We start from the raw sequence: 17,395 nt of genomic DNA, 5'->3' as shown, positions 1-17,395 counted from the left end.
TGCATGTCCTGTATTGGTGCGTTTTTGCCCATTGAAGTCAACGGGTGCGTGAATAATATGGACAGCACACGGACGTCATCCGTGTGCTGTCCGTGATTCACGCAACAGTTGCTAAAGATGATGAGAATAAAAAACACTGTTTTTTTTTTGCTGATGTAAAAAACGCGTGACATACGGATGACATACGCACGTAAAAAACGCAGAAGCGCACCGTACACAGATGTCACACGGAACTGCAATGCAAGAAATACGCTGCATTTTTTTACGCGTGCAAAACGGACACGTTCGTGTAAATCTGTGATGGTCTTATCTAGATAAAGTGGTATTCTGAACGCCCAGTGGGCGTTTTGTTTTATCTTTGGGTCCAAAATTCAGGGATGATTGAGCTAATAATATATTTGTATAGGGGTTGGAGCTCCACTTTTTTATACAGGAGCTCCAAATTCCCTGGTTTTCTTTACCTAAAGGAATCCAACTCTAGTTTCCTGCAGCAACCACTAGGGGGAGCTCACAGATTTTTACTGCTCCCATTGAATTACTGTATGCAGTTAGCTCCCCCTAGTGGTGGCTGTATAATTTAACGCTATGACTGTTTAAAGGAAAGCAGGGAGTTTGGAGCTCTGTAACAGAACAACAGAGCTCCAACCCCTATAAAAATATATGATGAAATTAATCTACACAAAACTTTAGACTTCTTTTAATAAAAAAATAATATATAGTTACACTTTAAAACGCTACTAAACCGCCTAAATATAACAGCTAAAAGCAGCGTTAGAAGACATGCTGCTAATATCGATGCCCCTGAGATTCTCAACACTGAAGATATGCAGGATAAGAGAGCTTATTCAGACAAACGTAAACATGGTCCGAGTGACAGCCATTTTTGTTAATGGCCGCCACACGGACGCATGTATTTCTATGGTAATGTTCACACAGCCTTTGTTGTAACGGACCGTGTGAAGGGCCTGTTAAACAAAACAAAAAAAAAGGACGTGCTATTTTTGTCCGTCTTCACGGATCCCTCAATAGAGTCAAGTTTATGAGGGATCCGTGAAAACGGTTCCTGCACGGGTATGAATCGGACGTTAAAAACTGTCGTTTTTCACAGCCGATTTTGAACACGTTTGTCAGAATTTAGCCTAAGGTAGTGATCATGGGGCAGGGACGGTTCTAGATCTCCTGTCCATCTTTCCATTGAACAATACAATCAGTCTCTCCTGAGCCTGGAATGGCTGATAACAGGAAAAATAGGGTACAATAAATTGTGCAGCATATAATGATAATATACACTATAAGCTTAGCAGCCCGCTAAATAGAATCCATGTAGATGGTAGGTTTTAAAAAAAATAGCGTAGGATGGATGAGTTTCAAGTTGTGGAAGCGACACCCTTCATTCTGTATCTGCATTGGTTGTGCAGTAGAAATCTTTTATGAGTGCAAACCATTCTCCGTACCATAATACCAGGATCCAGACATCACAGGAACTAAATGTTTATAGCATATACACGAAACGGTCACTTTATTAGACACCTGCCCATTCACGAACGGAGCTTCCCTGTATGACACGTGACCCCGGACGCAGCATAAAATCAAGTGATCAATTTTTCCGTGGATCAGTTCCAGGTTTGAACCCCCATTAGAATGGAAAAATTGAGCGATCTGAACGACTTGGTTAGAGGCACGGACATCGGTGCTAGACTAGCTGCGGCCAGTATCTAAAAAACGGACTACCTTTGGCGGGTTTGTCGTGCAGCGGTGTGGAGAGTGTACGGAGAACGGTGTGATCGAAGAAAAACATCCAGCAAAAGGGGATCCTGTGGACGTCAGGGAAACATGTCAGAGGAGGAAGTCAAGAATCGTCCTGACCAACAGGTGGTGCACAATCCAGAAAACGGCAAATTAATGCAACGCTGGGGCTCCAAATAACGTGTCCGAACGCATAACCTGTCGTTCCTTAGCAGACGGGCTATAACAGCAGACGGGCTATAACAGCAGACGGGCTATAACAGCAGACGGGCAGCACAGACGGGCTATAACAGCAGACGACCAGGTCCAGTGCCATTACTAAGGAAAAGCAACACTTGTTGGACCACTTAGTGGAAAAACACCGCCTGCTCAGATGGATCCAAAATTCTGTTGCACCATGCAGACGAGAGGGTCAAAATTTGGCGCATGCAGCATTAATCGATGAACCCTTCCTGTCAGGTGTTAACATCGGAGGCTGGTGGAGGTGGAGTAATGATGTGGGGAATGTTTTCTTGGCGCACCAGTCCAGGCATTAACAACTCTCACTGTGACTGACGGGAAGACGTCCATCATTCAACCCAGCGACCGCTCAATGACATCAGTAACACTTCGTGCACACAATTCTTTTATTTAGCAGATATAGTTATGGTGTCGTGGTTACAGGATGATGCATTTTATATACATTGTAAAAGAATTACATTGCCAACAATAGCAAAAACACCTCTGCGGAGCTCTGCAGTCAAATAAGACGGAGGCTGCTCAAGTTATTTTTGCATACATATATATCGCCATCCCGTCTATCTATAAATATATACAAAGTAGAATGTACACAAGCTCATGCCTCAGCCTAAATATTGGACTGCAAATACTAGTCCTCAATGAATTAGAATATCATCAAAAAGTGAAACTCATATATTCTATAGATTCATTACACACAGAAGGATCTATTTCCAGAATTTTTTTCTTTTATTGTTGAGGATTATGGTGACAGTTAATGAAAATCCAAAATTTAGTCTCTCAGAAAATTAGAATATTATAGAAGCCCAATTCCAAAAATTATTTTTAATACCGAAATGTTGGCCTACTGGAAAGTCTGTCCAGTATCTGCCCTCAATACTTGGTCGGGGCTCCGACTCTGCATGAATTACTGCATCAATGCGGCGTGGCATGGAGGCGATCAGCCTGTGGCACTGCTGCAGGCTGATTGCCTCCATGCCATGCCGCATTGATAACACGTCAGCAGAGCCACAGGCTGATCCCCCTCCATGCCACGCCGCATTGATAACACCTCAGCAGTGCCACAGGCTGATCGCCACCATGCCACGCCGCATTGATAACACCTCAGCAGTGCCACAGGCTGATCACCTCCATGCTACGCCGCATTGATAACACGTCAGCAGAGCCACAGGCTGATCACCTCCATGCCACGCCGCATTGATAACACCTCAGCAGTGCCACAGGCTGATCACCTCCATGCCACGCCGCATTGATAACACCTCAGCAGTGCCACACGCTGATCGCCTACATGCCACGCCGCATTAATGCAGTTATTCATGCCCCGACCAAGTATTGAGGGCAGATACTGGACAGACCTTTCAGTAGGACGACATTTCGGTATTAAAAATAATTTTTTTAATTGGGCTTATATAATATTCTCATTTTCTAAGATACTAAATTTTGGGTTCTCATTAACTGTTCCCATAATCCTCAACATTAGAAGAAAAAAAAATGCTGGAAATAGATCCCTCTGTGTGTAATGAATCTATAATATATGAGAGACACTTTTAGAATGGAATTACTGAAATAAATTAACTTTTTGCTGATATTCTAATTCATTGAGGACTAGTGTATGTGTATATTCCTAGAATTAAAATGACATTGTGATTACATGACAGAGAGTGGACCCCAGATGACTTCTTATACGACATAGAGGAGCTCAACAAGCCGAAAATGTCTTCCAGAAGAAGTTCTTACACATGTTCTTATCTCTGCCCATATGCGGGTTATACATGGACCTCTGCGGCCTATAGGGCAGCACAGGATCCTCCACATTTATCATTGCGGCGGCATCGCCCTCTGGTGACCTCCAGTCAAACATGGCCGACAGTACGTTCAGGAGGTTGCTCTTCTTAATTTCAGCTGTATTCTGCAGTAAATAAAACACAGGGAGATTATGGAAACAAGCTTTGAGGTACAAGGTGCTATTTCAGATTAAATATATCAGAGGGTCGTGTATTACTTAGCTGAGTACGGGAAGTGAAGAAACTGCGACTGCATGCCACGGGGCTCCTATAGTGGTTGCAGGGGTGGCCGTAACCTTGCCGCTCATATAGGTGCAAGGCTCGTTACAAGACATTTAAAGTGGTATTCCAACAATACACATTTACTTAATGTCTCTAGGATATGTACAGTAGGTGTGATAAACGGGGGTCTGAGTGCTGGAAACCCCACCTATCGGTAAAAGAGGGATGCCATGTCCCTTCTTCTGCCAGCAGAACCGGACTGCCAAAAAGTGCAGCAGCGGAGGGTCAGCCACGTGGCACTCTACATTATAGTCTATACGGAGATACGAAAACAGTGTAGTACAAGGAGACAGGATCCCTGCTCTCCCGATTGGTGCATGTCCTATCGCTGGGATCTCACCTATCAGACACTGTATACATTTTAATTACATTCACTGACAGCAAGCATAGATCTTTTAAATTGATGAGGCATCAGATTACTAGAAAGTTGCAGATCTTTTCATTCGACTACGAGTAAACTTAATGTACATAAAAGGTGAAAACGCCTTTGCTGAGCAGCTGCCATGACAGACCCCGTGAGAGTCAGCGCAGGAGTGGGACGCCTTCTCATTGTTACTACTTGGTCAGTCTTTTACATCATGGGCCAACAAGCGACGTCGCCCCATCGTATCAGCGACAAATGTGAACTATAATATACATCATGACATTTGTGGCTTTTTAAAGTAGGGTAAACGGACAATGTGGCCCTTAAGAGACACAAGAACAAGAGATAGCGGTCACCCGGGGGCCAAAGTCCCCTCTGCCACATGAAAGGACAGTGGTATTGTATATGGGGACTCTTGTACAGATTTTGGGCTGGGAGCTTCAACTTACACGTCGGGCTTACAAAAGTACATAAGGGAATTGCTTTTTATGCCATTCCCTTATATATGTGCAGGATCTCGTTTAAATAAGCAAAGGGAAAATAAACACTAAGTTTTCAGAGAAAAATGTTAATATAAAGACTTTTTAATTTAATGTTGGAAAATGTTATTTTTTTTCCCCCCTGAAACTAACCTAAGATCTGGTGATTAGCTGTGGGTCCAGATTTAGAAACCCCTAGTTTTCCCTGCAGCGGCCTCTACAGGCGTAATGTAGTATTACATGTTGGCCATTTAGATGAATCATGGTTGGCCATTTAGATGAACGGCCAACCATGGAATACATAGGAGGACCGGGTCCCCAAGAGCGAGAGCCACTCTGCACACATAGAGGGGGGGGGGGAGTATAATCTATAATCTCCTTCTATGATCTCTGTGCGCCCTAATAGGACTTAAGGAACTGGTTATCTTAGTAAGTCACCCCCTTTATTTTAATTTATTTTTCTTTTTTTAACTACATTATTTCTTTTCAAATAAACTCAGTCCCTTTATATCCGATTCCCCGCTTTACGTAAAAACGAAATATATGATGATGAGTCTGATCTTTGATTAAATTTAGAAGCAGCCAGGCAAGTTAATACGTTACATTTGCTACGGACGTGAGTAAATCTTCCACAAATGGACGTTTTTTTTCCTTCCCAGACATCCACAATGCTTTGATTTACGTCTGTGGCATTTGATAATGGTAAAATAAAAGAATTTAACTTTTCGCTTCTTTTTTTTTTCCTTTTACACAAATGTTAGTAATACAGGACAGAACGAACAAATCAAAGGCCTCATTATTCCGTAGCCTCATTATTTTTGTGTGACATCAGTGGTTCTTTAAATATAAGGGTCCTAACCTTTTCCACATCACTCTGGAGGCAATTCAGAAGAATATGACAGATCCTGACAGATAATGTACTGCCAGACTCCAGTGCTGCACTTCCCTGTACAATTTTAATGTAATAACCTGCTTTAATGGTTACATTTATGGACTGTTTCCTGGAACTTTTTCAAAAAAATGGAAAAAAAAATTGAAGTAAATGAATCTCTGAAATAGGAGCCTGTAAAACGGAGAGGATTTAATTAACTGTCCAGGCCGCAACTCGCAGCCAATCACTAGATTCCATCCTTCATACATAACTTTATTTTACCATTGATTTCCTTTCAATTCACCTTGTTGTTTTTTCCCCCCTTCTTTAGATGCAGCCTCCTATTAAGTTAAACATATAAAGGCACTTATCTGGAAACAGCCGTGTTGTGTGCGGTCTCCGCGTGGACGTAAATCAGCCGGGCGGGTGCATTACATTTGACTTTCTTGTCTATTTTGTGCAATCTGAGCTCCTTCTACTCTACCAGTATTTTTGCCATATTTTACATCAGAATAAATTCAGTAATAATGGTAAAGAATATCCAAGACCTCAACCGTCGCCCCTATATTTCTTAAAAGGTACATAATATTTTTTATGCTGTAATACTTGTCCTACATTGACCCCTAAATAGCCTGGCAATGTATGGCAGCCCAGGACTAGTGATACCTCTGCTATGACAGACTGATAAAAAGGGAGTAGATGCAAAAAGAGAGCCATTAAGTCTACGGCTAATACGGTCAGGACAACGGTGAAAATCCAGAATTGGCTCAATAAATATAGGATTATGGGGTGGGTGCAAATTTCATTATAAACTGCTTAAGTACAACTTGCATTTTTTTGATGAAATATGCTTATTATTTTCATACTGCCCCCTATGTACAAGAATATAACTACTATAATACTGCCTCCTATATACAAGAATATAACTACTATAATACTGCTCCTATATACAAGAATATAACTACTATAATACTGCCTCCTATATACAAGAATATAACTACTATAATACTGCCCCCTATATACAAGAATATAACTACTATAATACTGCCCCTATATACAAGATTATAACTACTATAATACTGCCCCCTATATACAAGAATATAACTACTATAATACTGCCCCCTATATACAAGAATATAACTACTATAATACTGCCCCCTATATACAAGATTATAACTACTATAATACTGCCCCTATATACAAGAATATAACTACTATAATACTGCCCATATATACAAGAATATAACTACTATAATACTGCCTCCTATATACAAGAATATAACTACTATAATACTGCCTCCTATATACAAGAATATAACTACTATAATACTGCCCCCTATATACAAGAATATAACTACATAATACTGCACCTATATACAAGAATATAACTACTATAATACTGCCCCCTATATACAAGAATATAACTACTATAATACTGCCCCCTATATACAAGAATATAACTACTATAATACTGCCCGGTATATACAAGAATATAACTACTATAATACTGCCTCCTATATACAAGAATATAACTACTATAATACTGCTCCCTATATACAAGAATATAACTACTATAATACTGCCCCCTATATACAAGAATATAACTACTATAATACTGCCCCCTATATACAAGAATATAACTACTATAATACTGCCCCTATATACAAGATTATAACTACTATAATACTGCCCCCTATATACAAGAATATAACTACTATAATACTGCCCCCTATATACAAGAATATAACTACTATAATACTGCCCCCTATATACAAGATTATAACTACTATAATACTGCCCCTATATACAAGAATATAACTACTATAATACTGCTCCCTATATACAAGAATATAACTACTATAATACTGCCCCCTATATACAAGAATATAACTACTATAATACTGCCCCCTATATACAAGAATATAACTACTATAATACTGCCCCCTATATACAAGAATATAACTACTATAATACTGCCCTCTATATACAAGAATATAACTACTATAATACTGCCCCCTATATACAAGAATATAACTACTATAATACTGCCCCCTATATACAAGAATATAACTACTATAATACTGCCCCTATATACAAGAATATAACTACTATAATACTGCCCCCTGTATACAAGAATATAACTACTATAATACTGCCCCCTATATACAAGACTATAACTACTATAATACTGCCCCTATATACAAGAATATAACTACTATAATACTGCCCCCTGTATACAAGAATATAACTACTATAATACTGCCCCCTATATACAAGAATATAACTACTATAATACTGCCCCTATATACAAGAATATAACTACTATAATACTGACCCTATATACAAGAATATAACTACTATAATACTGCCCCCTATATACAAGAATATAACTACTATAATACTGCCCTATATACAAGAATATAACTACTATAATACTGCTCCTATATACAAGAATATAACTACTATAATACTGTTCCTATATACAAGAATATAACTACTATAATACTGCCCCTATATACAAGAATATAACTACTATAATACTGCCCCTATATACAAGAATATAACTACTATAATACTGCCCCCTGTATACAAGAATATAACTACTATAATACTGCCCTATATACAAGAATATAACTACTATAATACTGCCCCTATATACAAGAATATAACTACTATAATACTGCCCCCTGTATACAAGAATATAACTACTATAATACTGCCCCCTATGTACAAGAATATAACTACTATAATACTGCCCCCAATATACAAGAATATAACTACTATAATACTGCTCCTATATACAAGAATATAACTACTATAATACTGCCCCTATTTACAAGAATATAACTACTATAATACTGCCCCTATATACAAGAATATAACTACTATAATACTGCTCCTATATACAAGAATATAACTACTATAATACTGCCCCCTATATACAAGAATATAACTACTATAATACTGCCCCTATATACAAGAATATAACTACTATAATACTGCTCCTATATACAAGAATATAACTACTATAATACTGCCCTATATACAAGAATATAACTACTATAATACTGCTCCTATATACAAGAATATTACTACTATAATACTGCCCCCTATATACAAGAATATAACTACTATAATACTGCCCTCTATATACAAGAATATAACTACTATAATACTGCCCCCTATATACAAGAATATAACTACTATAATACTGCCCCTATATACAAGAATATAACTACTATAATACTGACCCTATATACAAGAATATAACTACTATAATACTGCCCCCTATATACAAGAATATAACTACTATAATACTGCCCTATATACAAGAATATAACTACTATAATACTGCTCCTATATACAAGAATATAACTACTATAATACTGCCCCTATATACAAGAATATAACTACTATAATACTGTTCCTATATACAAGAATATAACTACTATAATACTGCCCCTATATACAAGAATATAACTACTATAATACTGCCCCTATATACAAGAATATAACTACTATAATACTGCCCTCCTGTATACAAGAATATAACTACTATAATACTGCCCTATATACAAGAATATAACTACTATAATACTGCCCCTATATACAAGAATATAACTACTATAATACTGCCCCATGTATACAAGAATATAACTACTATAATACTGCCCCCTATGTACAAGAATATAACTACTATAATACTGCCCCCAATATACAAGAATATAACTACTATAATACTGCTCCTATATACAAGAATATAACTACTATAATACTGCCCCTATTTACAAGAATATAACTACTATAATACTGCCCCTATATACAAGAATATAACTACTATAATACTGCTCCTATATACAAGAATATAACTACTATAATACTGCCCCCTATATACAAGAATATAACTACTATAATACTGCCCCTATATACAAGAATATAACTACTATAATACTGCTCCTATATACAAGAATATAACTACTATAATACTGCCCTATATACAAGAATATAACTACTATAATACTGCTCCTATATACAAGAATATTACTACTATAATACTGCCCCCTATATACAAGAATATAACTACTATAATACTGCCCTCTATATACAAGAATATAACTACTATAATACTGCCCCCTATATACAAGAATATAACTACTATAATACTGCCCCCTATATACAAGAATATAACTACTATAATACTGCCCCTATATACAAGAATATAACTACTATAATACTGCCCCTGTATACAAGAATATAACTACTATAATACTGCCCCCTATATACAAGAATATAACTACTATAATACTGCCCCTATATACAAGAATATAACTACTATAATACTGCCCCCTGTATACAAGAATATAACTACTATAATACTGCCCCCTATATACAAGACTATAACTACTATAATACTGCCCCTATATACAAGAATATAACTACTATAATACTGCCCCCTGTATACAAGAATATAACTACTATAATACTGCCCCCTATATACAAGAATATAACTACTATAATACTGCCCCTATATACAAGAATATAACTACTATAATACTGACCCTATATACAAGAATATAACTACTATAATACTGCCCCCTATATACAAGAATATAACTACTATAATACTGCCCTATATACAAGAATATAACTACTATAATACTGCCCCTATATACAAGAATATAACTACTATAATACTGCCCCTATATACAAGAATATAACTACTATAATACTGCCCCTATATACAAGAATATAACTACTATAATACTGCCCTATATACAAGAATATAACTACTATAATACTGCCCCCTATATACAAGAATATAACTACTATAATACTGCCCTATATACAAGAATATAACTACTATAATACTGCCCCCTATATACAAGACTATAACTACTATAATACTGCCCCTATATACAAGAATATAACTACTATAATACTGCCCCCTATATACAAGAATATAACTACTATAATACTGCCCAATATATACAAGAATATAACTACTATAATACTGCTCCCTATATACAAGAATATAACTACTATAATACTGCTCCTATATACAAGAATATAACTACTATAATACTGCCCTATATACAAGAATATAACTACTATAATACTGCCCCCTATATACATGCGAGTCAGTTATTATACTTTATAACATACATTCCCAGTAGACATCTGTGGGGTCTGTAATTGTCATCTTTACCATAACTATGCCTCCCCTACTTGGTACCTACCATGCTGCCACTTGCGGTCACTCTGTCATGCCGTGTGGGCACGGTCGATCTCACTGTGCAACTTGCAAGGAGGAGCAGTAAAACCTGTGCGGTGTGGAGTGACTGGCACATGTCGGATCGGTTGCAGCTGGCGAAGTCTTCAAGACTTTCCTTGGCATCACCTGGTATGGTAGCTCTATATATACTGAAGGCAGAGAATCTAACACTCTGGCCGTGACGCATAACTGAAAGCAATTTCCAAGCGAACTGTCTGCTGCGAGCGCTTGAGGCTGTCATTAGTGAACGTGTTTTAGACCGGGGGAGAGTAACGCAAGTTCTTTTTGTGAAGAGGAACATAAGATAAGGGATGTGTTACATAAGAAGCGGAGGATTGAGGTGCTTGACGGTTTTTCAGATTGATACTTACAATGGGCCCATTGACCTGAGTTTTAAGATCTCACTTAAAAGATCTTCAAGTAGATCTGAAGTGATAAGAAATATATTTAGGATGCGAGGACACCCGGTAAAAGCGCCTTCTGTATTGTGATGTCAGGTGATCATTTGTTTTTAATATTGTAATTCATTTGATCATTTTGTTTTGTTTCCATGCAGCTTTTAGGTGCGTTAGTTCCTTTTCACATCAGCGTTCGGGTTCCGTTCAACCTTTCCGTCACAGAAACAGAAGCGCTTCCGTTTAATTCTATTTCCGTTCCATAAAGTTTGCGGAGAGCGAGGACCACAATATGGAATAAAGGAGTCGTATATTGTTGCCTTGATCTACACAGTGCAGCGTTCTCTTTTTCACGGAAACAATAGCGTAGTCGACGGATTTACACGAGCGTGTGCGTTTTGCGCTGCAAAAGGCACTTAACAGCTCCGTGTGTCAGCCGCGTATGATGCGTGTCTGAGTGATTTTTGCGCAGCCGCCATCATTATGACACTCCGTTTGTATGTTTGTAGCATGTGGTGCTTTTCTGTTTTCATTCAGTTTTACTGCTGTTGCGCGAATCACGCACGTCCCACGGAAGTGCTTCCGTGTGCTTCGCATGGTTTTCACGCACCCATTGACTTCAATGGGTGCGTGATGCGCGAACAACGCACAAATATAGGACATGTCGTGAGTTTTTTGCAGCGGACACACGCTGCGTGAAACTCACGGACAGTCTGCACTGCCCCATAGACTAACATCACGCGCGTTGCACGGACGTATTACACATTCGTCTAAATAAGCCCTGATGGTGAGATTTCTTCTTCCTGTGATGTCATTTCCACCTTCTGTAAGAAATTCCGCAACAAATTCCTCAGTACATTGTAGTTTGCTGTGGAATTTATTTTTCCTCGTTGATTTCTATGGGAAAAAAAAAATGCAGGAATGGAGTCCACTTTCCGCAGCAATAACGGATTATTGCTGCGAAAATAAAATTACGCACCGCAGGTGAATTTCTGGACGGAATTTATCTGCAGCGTGTGGATGACATTTGTTTATTCTCACCCACTTTGCTGCTACTGTATTCCGCTGCGTATCTTCCGTCCGCAATTCCGGATGGAAAATACGCAGCAATTCCGGAACGTGTGGACAAGCCCTTAAAGGGGACCTACACTTTCTATACAGCAGTGCCTAATAAACAGCACTCGAGACCGGATGTAACTTTTTAACGTCCCGCTCTGATTCTGCTCCCTGAACCGATTGCAACAATTTATTATTATGCACAATAGGAGTATAATCAATGTATTCTGCCCTGACAGATCTAGGTGAATGAAAGAGTAGGCCGCAGGGCCACTCCAGCTGTTGTGAAACTACAATTCCCAGCATGCCCTAAAAGACTTTAGCTGAAAACATAAAGCCTTTGTGTGTCAAGGCATGCTGGGAGTTGAAGTTTCACAACAGCTGGAGTGCCAAAGATTGCCGATAGGGGGCACTTTTTTTATTGCTTTTTGCAAAAGTGCAGGGGGAGTGCGGTGACTAACACAACATAATCCTACTTCAGGTCTGAGTGCAGTCAAACAACCCCAATCCCCCAAAATCATAACTAATAGAGTCTAGGAAGCGGAGGGTCCTCACATGGTAGAGTTGCTTATAGGGGTCGCCATTCTTTCAAAAACAGTGCCAAGTGCTGTGTTTGGGATTGCAGATCAGATTCATTGAAGTGAATGAAGCCGAGCTGTAATGCCACACACAACCTGAGGACAGGTGTGGTGCTGTTTTTTTGGCAAAAAAAGAGTCATGTTTTTCTAATCCTATGCAACCCCTTTAAGCTGTCCATGTGTCTTCAAAACTGAAATGGAAGGAGACAGGTAGTCACCAGTGAATTTCTTTGCCTGACAGCAGGCAATATAAGGGACAGTTAAACCAAGGACCTTGGATACCTGTAAGACAGGAAGGGGGTATTCAGCTTAGCCCCCATCATAATATGTTGACTTTGGAAGGAGATATTTTTTATGGGGGTTTCCAATTTAAGTAAATTTGAATCATTGTATAATAAAAACCTCTGTGACTTTGTAATATAATTTCTGTTTTAATTCCTCAACATTTTCAAGATCTCTGCTTGCTGGGAAGAGCATTCTTGTTCACACCCCGAAGAGGAAAAACTGTACAGACCTACACTTCTCACAGCTGAGCATTTGCTGCAATTACAAAAAAAAAGTCTTCTTATCAGTAGCACAACTCTCCTGTCCTGATAGTTTGGTAGAATGTACCAAACTAAGTAAAAATGTATAGATTTGAAGTCCAGCCTGTATAGCTCATGGAGGATTATCTAGACTGGATACTATTGAAACAAACCCTCAACTGCGAGAAATATTGTCTGTAATAGTTTTAAGCCCCTAGATCTAAAGAATAATGTTCCCATTCATTAACAGCAAGCAGTGATTTTGAAAATAGTAAGAAATTGAAACACAAAGTATATCACAAAGTTGTAAAACTTATAAAATGAGTAACTTTTATTTAGATTAATTAAAATGTAACAGGTTTTCTAGTTTTTTTGAAAGTATCTCAATACAAATATAAAACATACTGAAATTCTCTCTCTAACAGATATTTAATGGAATAGACTTACATTTTCAGAAAAACATTACAAATACACATTACACCCGGGCTTATTATATTTACAGTCTGTCTGGACCTTCCTGTAGTCTGGATTTGCCACAGAGAAATAAATACCCTGAACGCTGCATTGTGTAGAACTCGGGAACATCATACGACTCCTTTATTCCACGTTGTGGTCCTCGCTCTCCGCCACCGCAGAATCGCCATCTGAACGTCTCTTCCCAGCGCGGATAGATTTGTTCTTTCTCCTTTCCTTCTGCTCCTGGTTGCTGGTAGCAATTTCGTTGCTGCAGGCGGAGATGTGCGTATACTGGAATATATGAATGAGAGCTGCATTGATCTGTTACCATCACATATCAGCCCCACTGGCCTTAAAAAAAAAAAACACTTTAAGGCTATGTTCACACGGAGTTTTTTGACGCAGAAACCGCGTCACAAAACTCAGCAAAAACGGCCTGAAAATGCCTCCCATTGATTTCAATGGGAGGCGTCGGCGTCTATTTCCCGCGAGAAGTAAAACTGCCTCGCGGGAAAAAGAAGCGACATGCCCTATCTTCGGGCGTTTCCGCCTCTGACCTCCCATTGACTTCAATGGGAGGCAGAGAAAGCGTATTTCGCGGTGTTTTATGCCCGCGGCGCCCAATGGCCGCGGGCGAAAAACGGCGCGAAAAACGGCGTGCAGGGAGAGGAAAATCTGCCTCAAACTTCCAAACGGAATTTTGAGGCAGATATTCCTCCTGCAAAATACTCCGTGTGAACATAGCCTAAAGAGGTTATTCCCATCCCAGAAAGTGGTGGCAAATCGCTAGGATAGGCCATTATTGTCGGATCGGTGGGGGACTTTCTGGGACAGACGCCGATCCTGAGAATGAAGTGGCCGCAGCTTTAGTTAAATATTGTGACCCCTTCACTGCACAGCGTCGCCCCGACATGGCCCCATACAAGAGAATAGGGATGTGCTGTGGTTCTCTGAATAGTCGGTAGCCGGCAGCACTACTGCGCAGAGAAAGGCCTCATTTACACGAGCGTGTGCGTTTTGCGCGCGCAAAAAACGCTGCGTTTTGCGCGCGCAAAAGGCACTTGGCAGCTCCGTGTGTCATCCGTGTATGATGCGCGGCTGCGTGATTTTCGCGCAGCCGCCATCATAGAGATGAGGCTAGTCGACGCCCGTCACTGTCCAAGGTGCTGAAAGAGCTAACTGATCGGCAGTAACTCTTTCAGCACCCTCGACAGTGAATGCCGAACACAATATACACCAACCTGTGAATAAAAAAAGACTTTCATACTTACCAAGAACTTCCTGCTTCGCCCAGTCCGGGCTCCCGGCCGTTGCCTTGGTGACGCGTCCCTCTCTTGTCATCCGGCCCCACCTCCCAGGATGACGCCGCAGTCCATGAGACCGCTGCAGCCTGTGATTGGCTGCAGCCTGTGCTTGGCCTGTGATTGGCTGCAGCTGTCACTTGGACTGAACTGTCATCCCGGGAGGTCGGACCGGAGTTATCGGTAAGTCAGAACGTCTTTTTTTTTTTACAGGTTCATGGATTTTCGGAGCGGAAGTCACTGTCCATGGTGCTGAACCAGTTTAACGCTTTCAGCACCGTGGACAGTGACTGTCTCCTGATGTCGCGTACCCGAACATTTTTTACCGGTTTCGGTCAAAACGAGTTTGGCCGAACCCGGTGAAGTTCGGTGCGCTCATCTCGAATTTGACACTCCGTTTGGATGTTTGCAAACAGAAAAGCACGTGGTGCTTTTCTGTTTACATTCAGGAGTTTGACAGCTCTTGCGCGAATCACGCAGTTCGCACGGAAGTGCTTCCGTGCGGCATGCGTGGTTTTCACGCACCCATTGACTTCAATGGGTGCGTGAGTGCGCGAAAAACGCACGATTATAGAACATGTCGTGAGTTTTTTTCTGCGCACACGCGCTGAGCGCAATTCACGCATCGTCTAAACTGCCCCATTGACTAATATAGGTGCGTACGACATGCGTGCAAAGCACGCGCGTATATTACGTTCGTGTAAATGAGGCCAAAAACTCTGAAGGGGACAAAGCACAGCGGCTCCTATAATCTGCTCCTGGGGGTCCCGACAGTTAGACCACCACCAATCAGAATGATGAAATATTGTTGCTATCACTTTCTGTAAGGAGAATAAGATTTACACACAAATATATGTAATACGCACCATATATTTTTCACATATATTCAGTGTGACCTCATATATCCCAGAAAGCGCTGGTTCTGCGTCTGCACAGGGTAACATTCTGCCGTAGTGCATTGTGGGAGATGTAGTAGGGCACTGTACTGTATAGCGGTCTGATGGAAATGATGCCCCTTCTATCTATGTATATGCACTGCTACATTAAGGGCTAGTTCACACTGAGTTTTTGGCGGTTTTTGACACGGAAACCACGCCAAAGAACGGCCAAAATCGCCTCCTATTGATTTCAATGGGAGGCAGAGGCGTTTTTTTTCCGCCAGTGGAAAAAACGTTAGTGATAAAAAAAAAAGCGACATGACGTATCTTGAGGCGTATTCCGCCCCAAAAACACCATTGGAATCAATGGGAGACAGAAAAAAAAAAAAATTAACGGACCTGGCGGCTTTTGACACTTTTTTTTTAGCAAAAAAAGCTTGAGTTTTTTTCCTTTGCCTGTTGATGAAAGAGGTAAAAAAAAAGATGCAAAAATAAGAGGCAAAAAACGTGTGTGTGGCAAAACCACTTAAAAAAAAACGGAGCTGATTTTTCCAGGCAGAATTTTCTCCCTGCAAAAAACTCGGTGTGAACTAGGCTCATATTGCGCCAAAGTCACGCAACAGTTTTGAAAAGTGTCTAGAAAAACTGACCGTATTAATAAATTTCCCCACTGATTGGCTGTTTTTGTGAATTGCGCCAAATCAGAAAACAGCCAAAGCCCCAGCGAGAAAAAATAACGGAAACATAATTACCAGAGACGGACTGCGTCTGGAGAGCAGCTTCACGTCGTCCATGTTAATCGTGCTTCTCTTCCCATGTCTATGTAAAAAGTGAAGAGACTTTAGTTACAAAGCCACAGGATAAGCGGGACTGACGGCTCCGTCTTGATTGTAAGGAGCGGATTGTAGCCGGTGAAGTCCTAAGGACATTGGTTTTATTAAATCATACAGGAAAAGTCTGTTAATCCGGAAATCCTGATAATCCGCCATGGGACAAAAACATCAATGGAATTAGAAATGATCTGATAGTCCAGTCCTTCGTATCAACAATGACCCACACTCCGATGATTGCAGATGACCACGCGTCAGTGCCGGTTTATTTGTCTATGCATCATCGGCAATGACCATGTGCGCCACCATTAAAGTGCGTGTCGTTATTGGCCCTTTGGTGGT

General features: G+C 40.0%; 1 protein-coding gene across 5 annotated transcripts in view; it reads right to left on the bottom strand.

The window, feature by feature from the left end:
- Positions 1–17,395, bottom strand: part of CENPS (centromere protein S) — a 34,221-nt gene that overhangs the window by 5,617 nt on the left and 11,209 nt on the right. The window contains exons 4-6 of one of the 5 annotated variants that reach the window (XM_075839335.1): positions 16,976–17,042; positions 14,140–14,335; positions 3,451–3,892 (exon numbers count right to left, since the gene is read on the bottom strand). In XM_075839335.1, coding sequence (XP_075695450.1) covers positions 14,186–14,335; positions 16,976–17,042 — 217 coding nt within the window. In that variant the 3' untranslated portion in view covers positions 3,451–3,892; positions 14,140–14,185. Of the gene's footprint in view, positions 1–3,450; positions 3,893–14,005; positions 14,336–16,975; positions 17,043–17,395 lie in introns of those variants that run through there. The other 4 variants (XM_075839336.1, XM_075839337.1, XM_075839339.1 and 1 more) reach the window with 4 other exon arrangements.

The sequence above is a fragment of the Rhinoderma darwinii genome, chromosome 10, assembly GCF_050947455.1.
Source record: "Rhinoderma darwinii isolate aRhiDar2 chromosome 10, aRhiDar2.hap1, whole genome shotgun sequence".
Taxonomy (NCBI): Eukaryota; Metazoa; Chordata; class Amphibia; order Anura; family Rhinodermatidae; genus Rhinoderma; species Rhinoderma darwinii.
The sequence above is the reverse complement of the archived record's forward strand: the minus strand, read 5'-3'. Positions and strand labels throughout refer to the sequence as shown.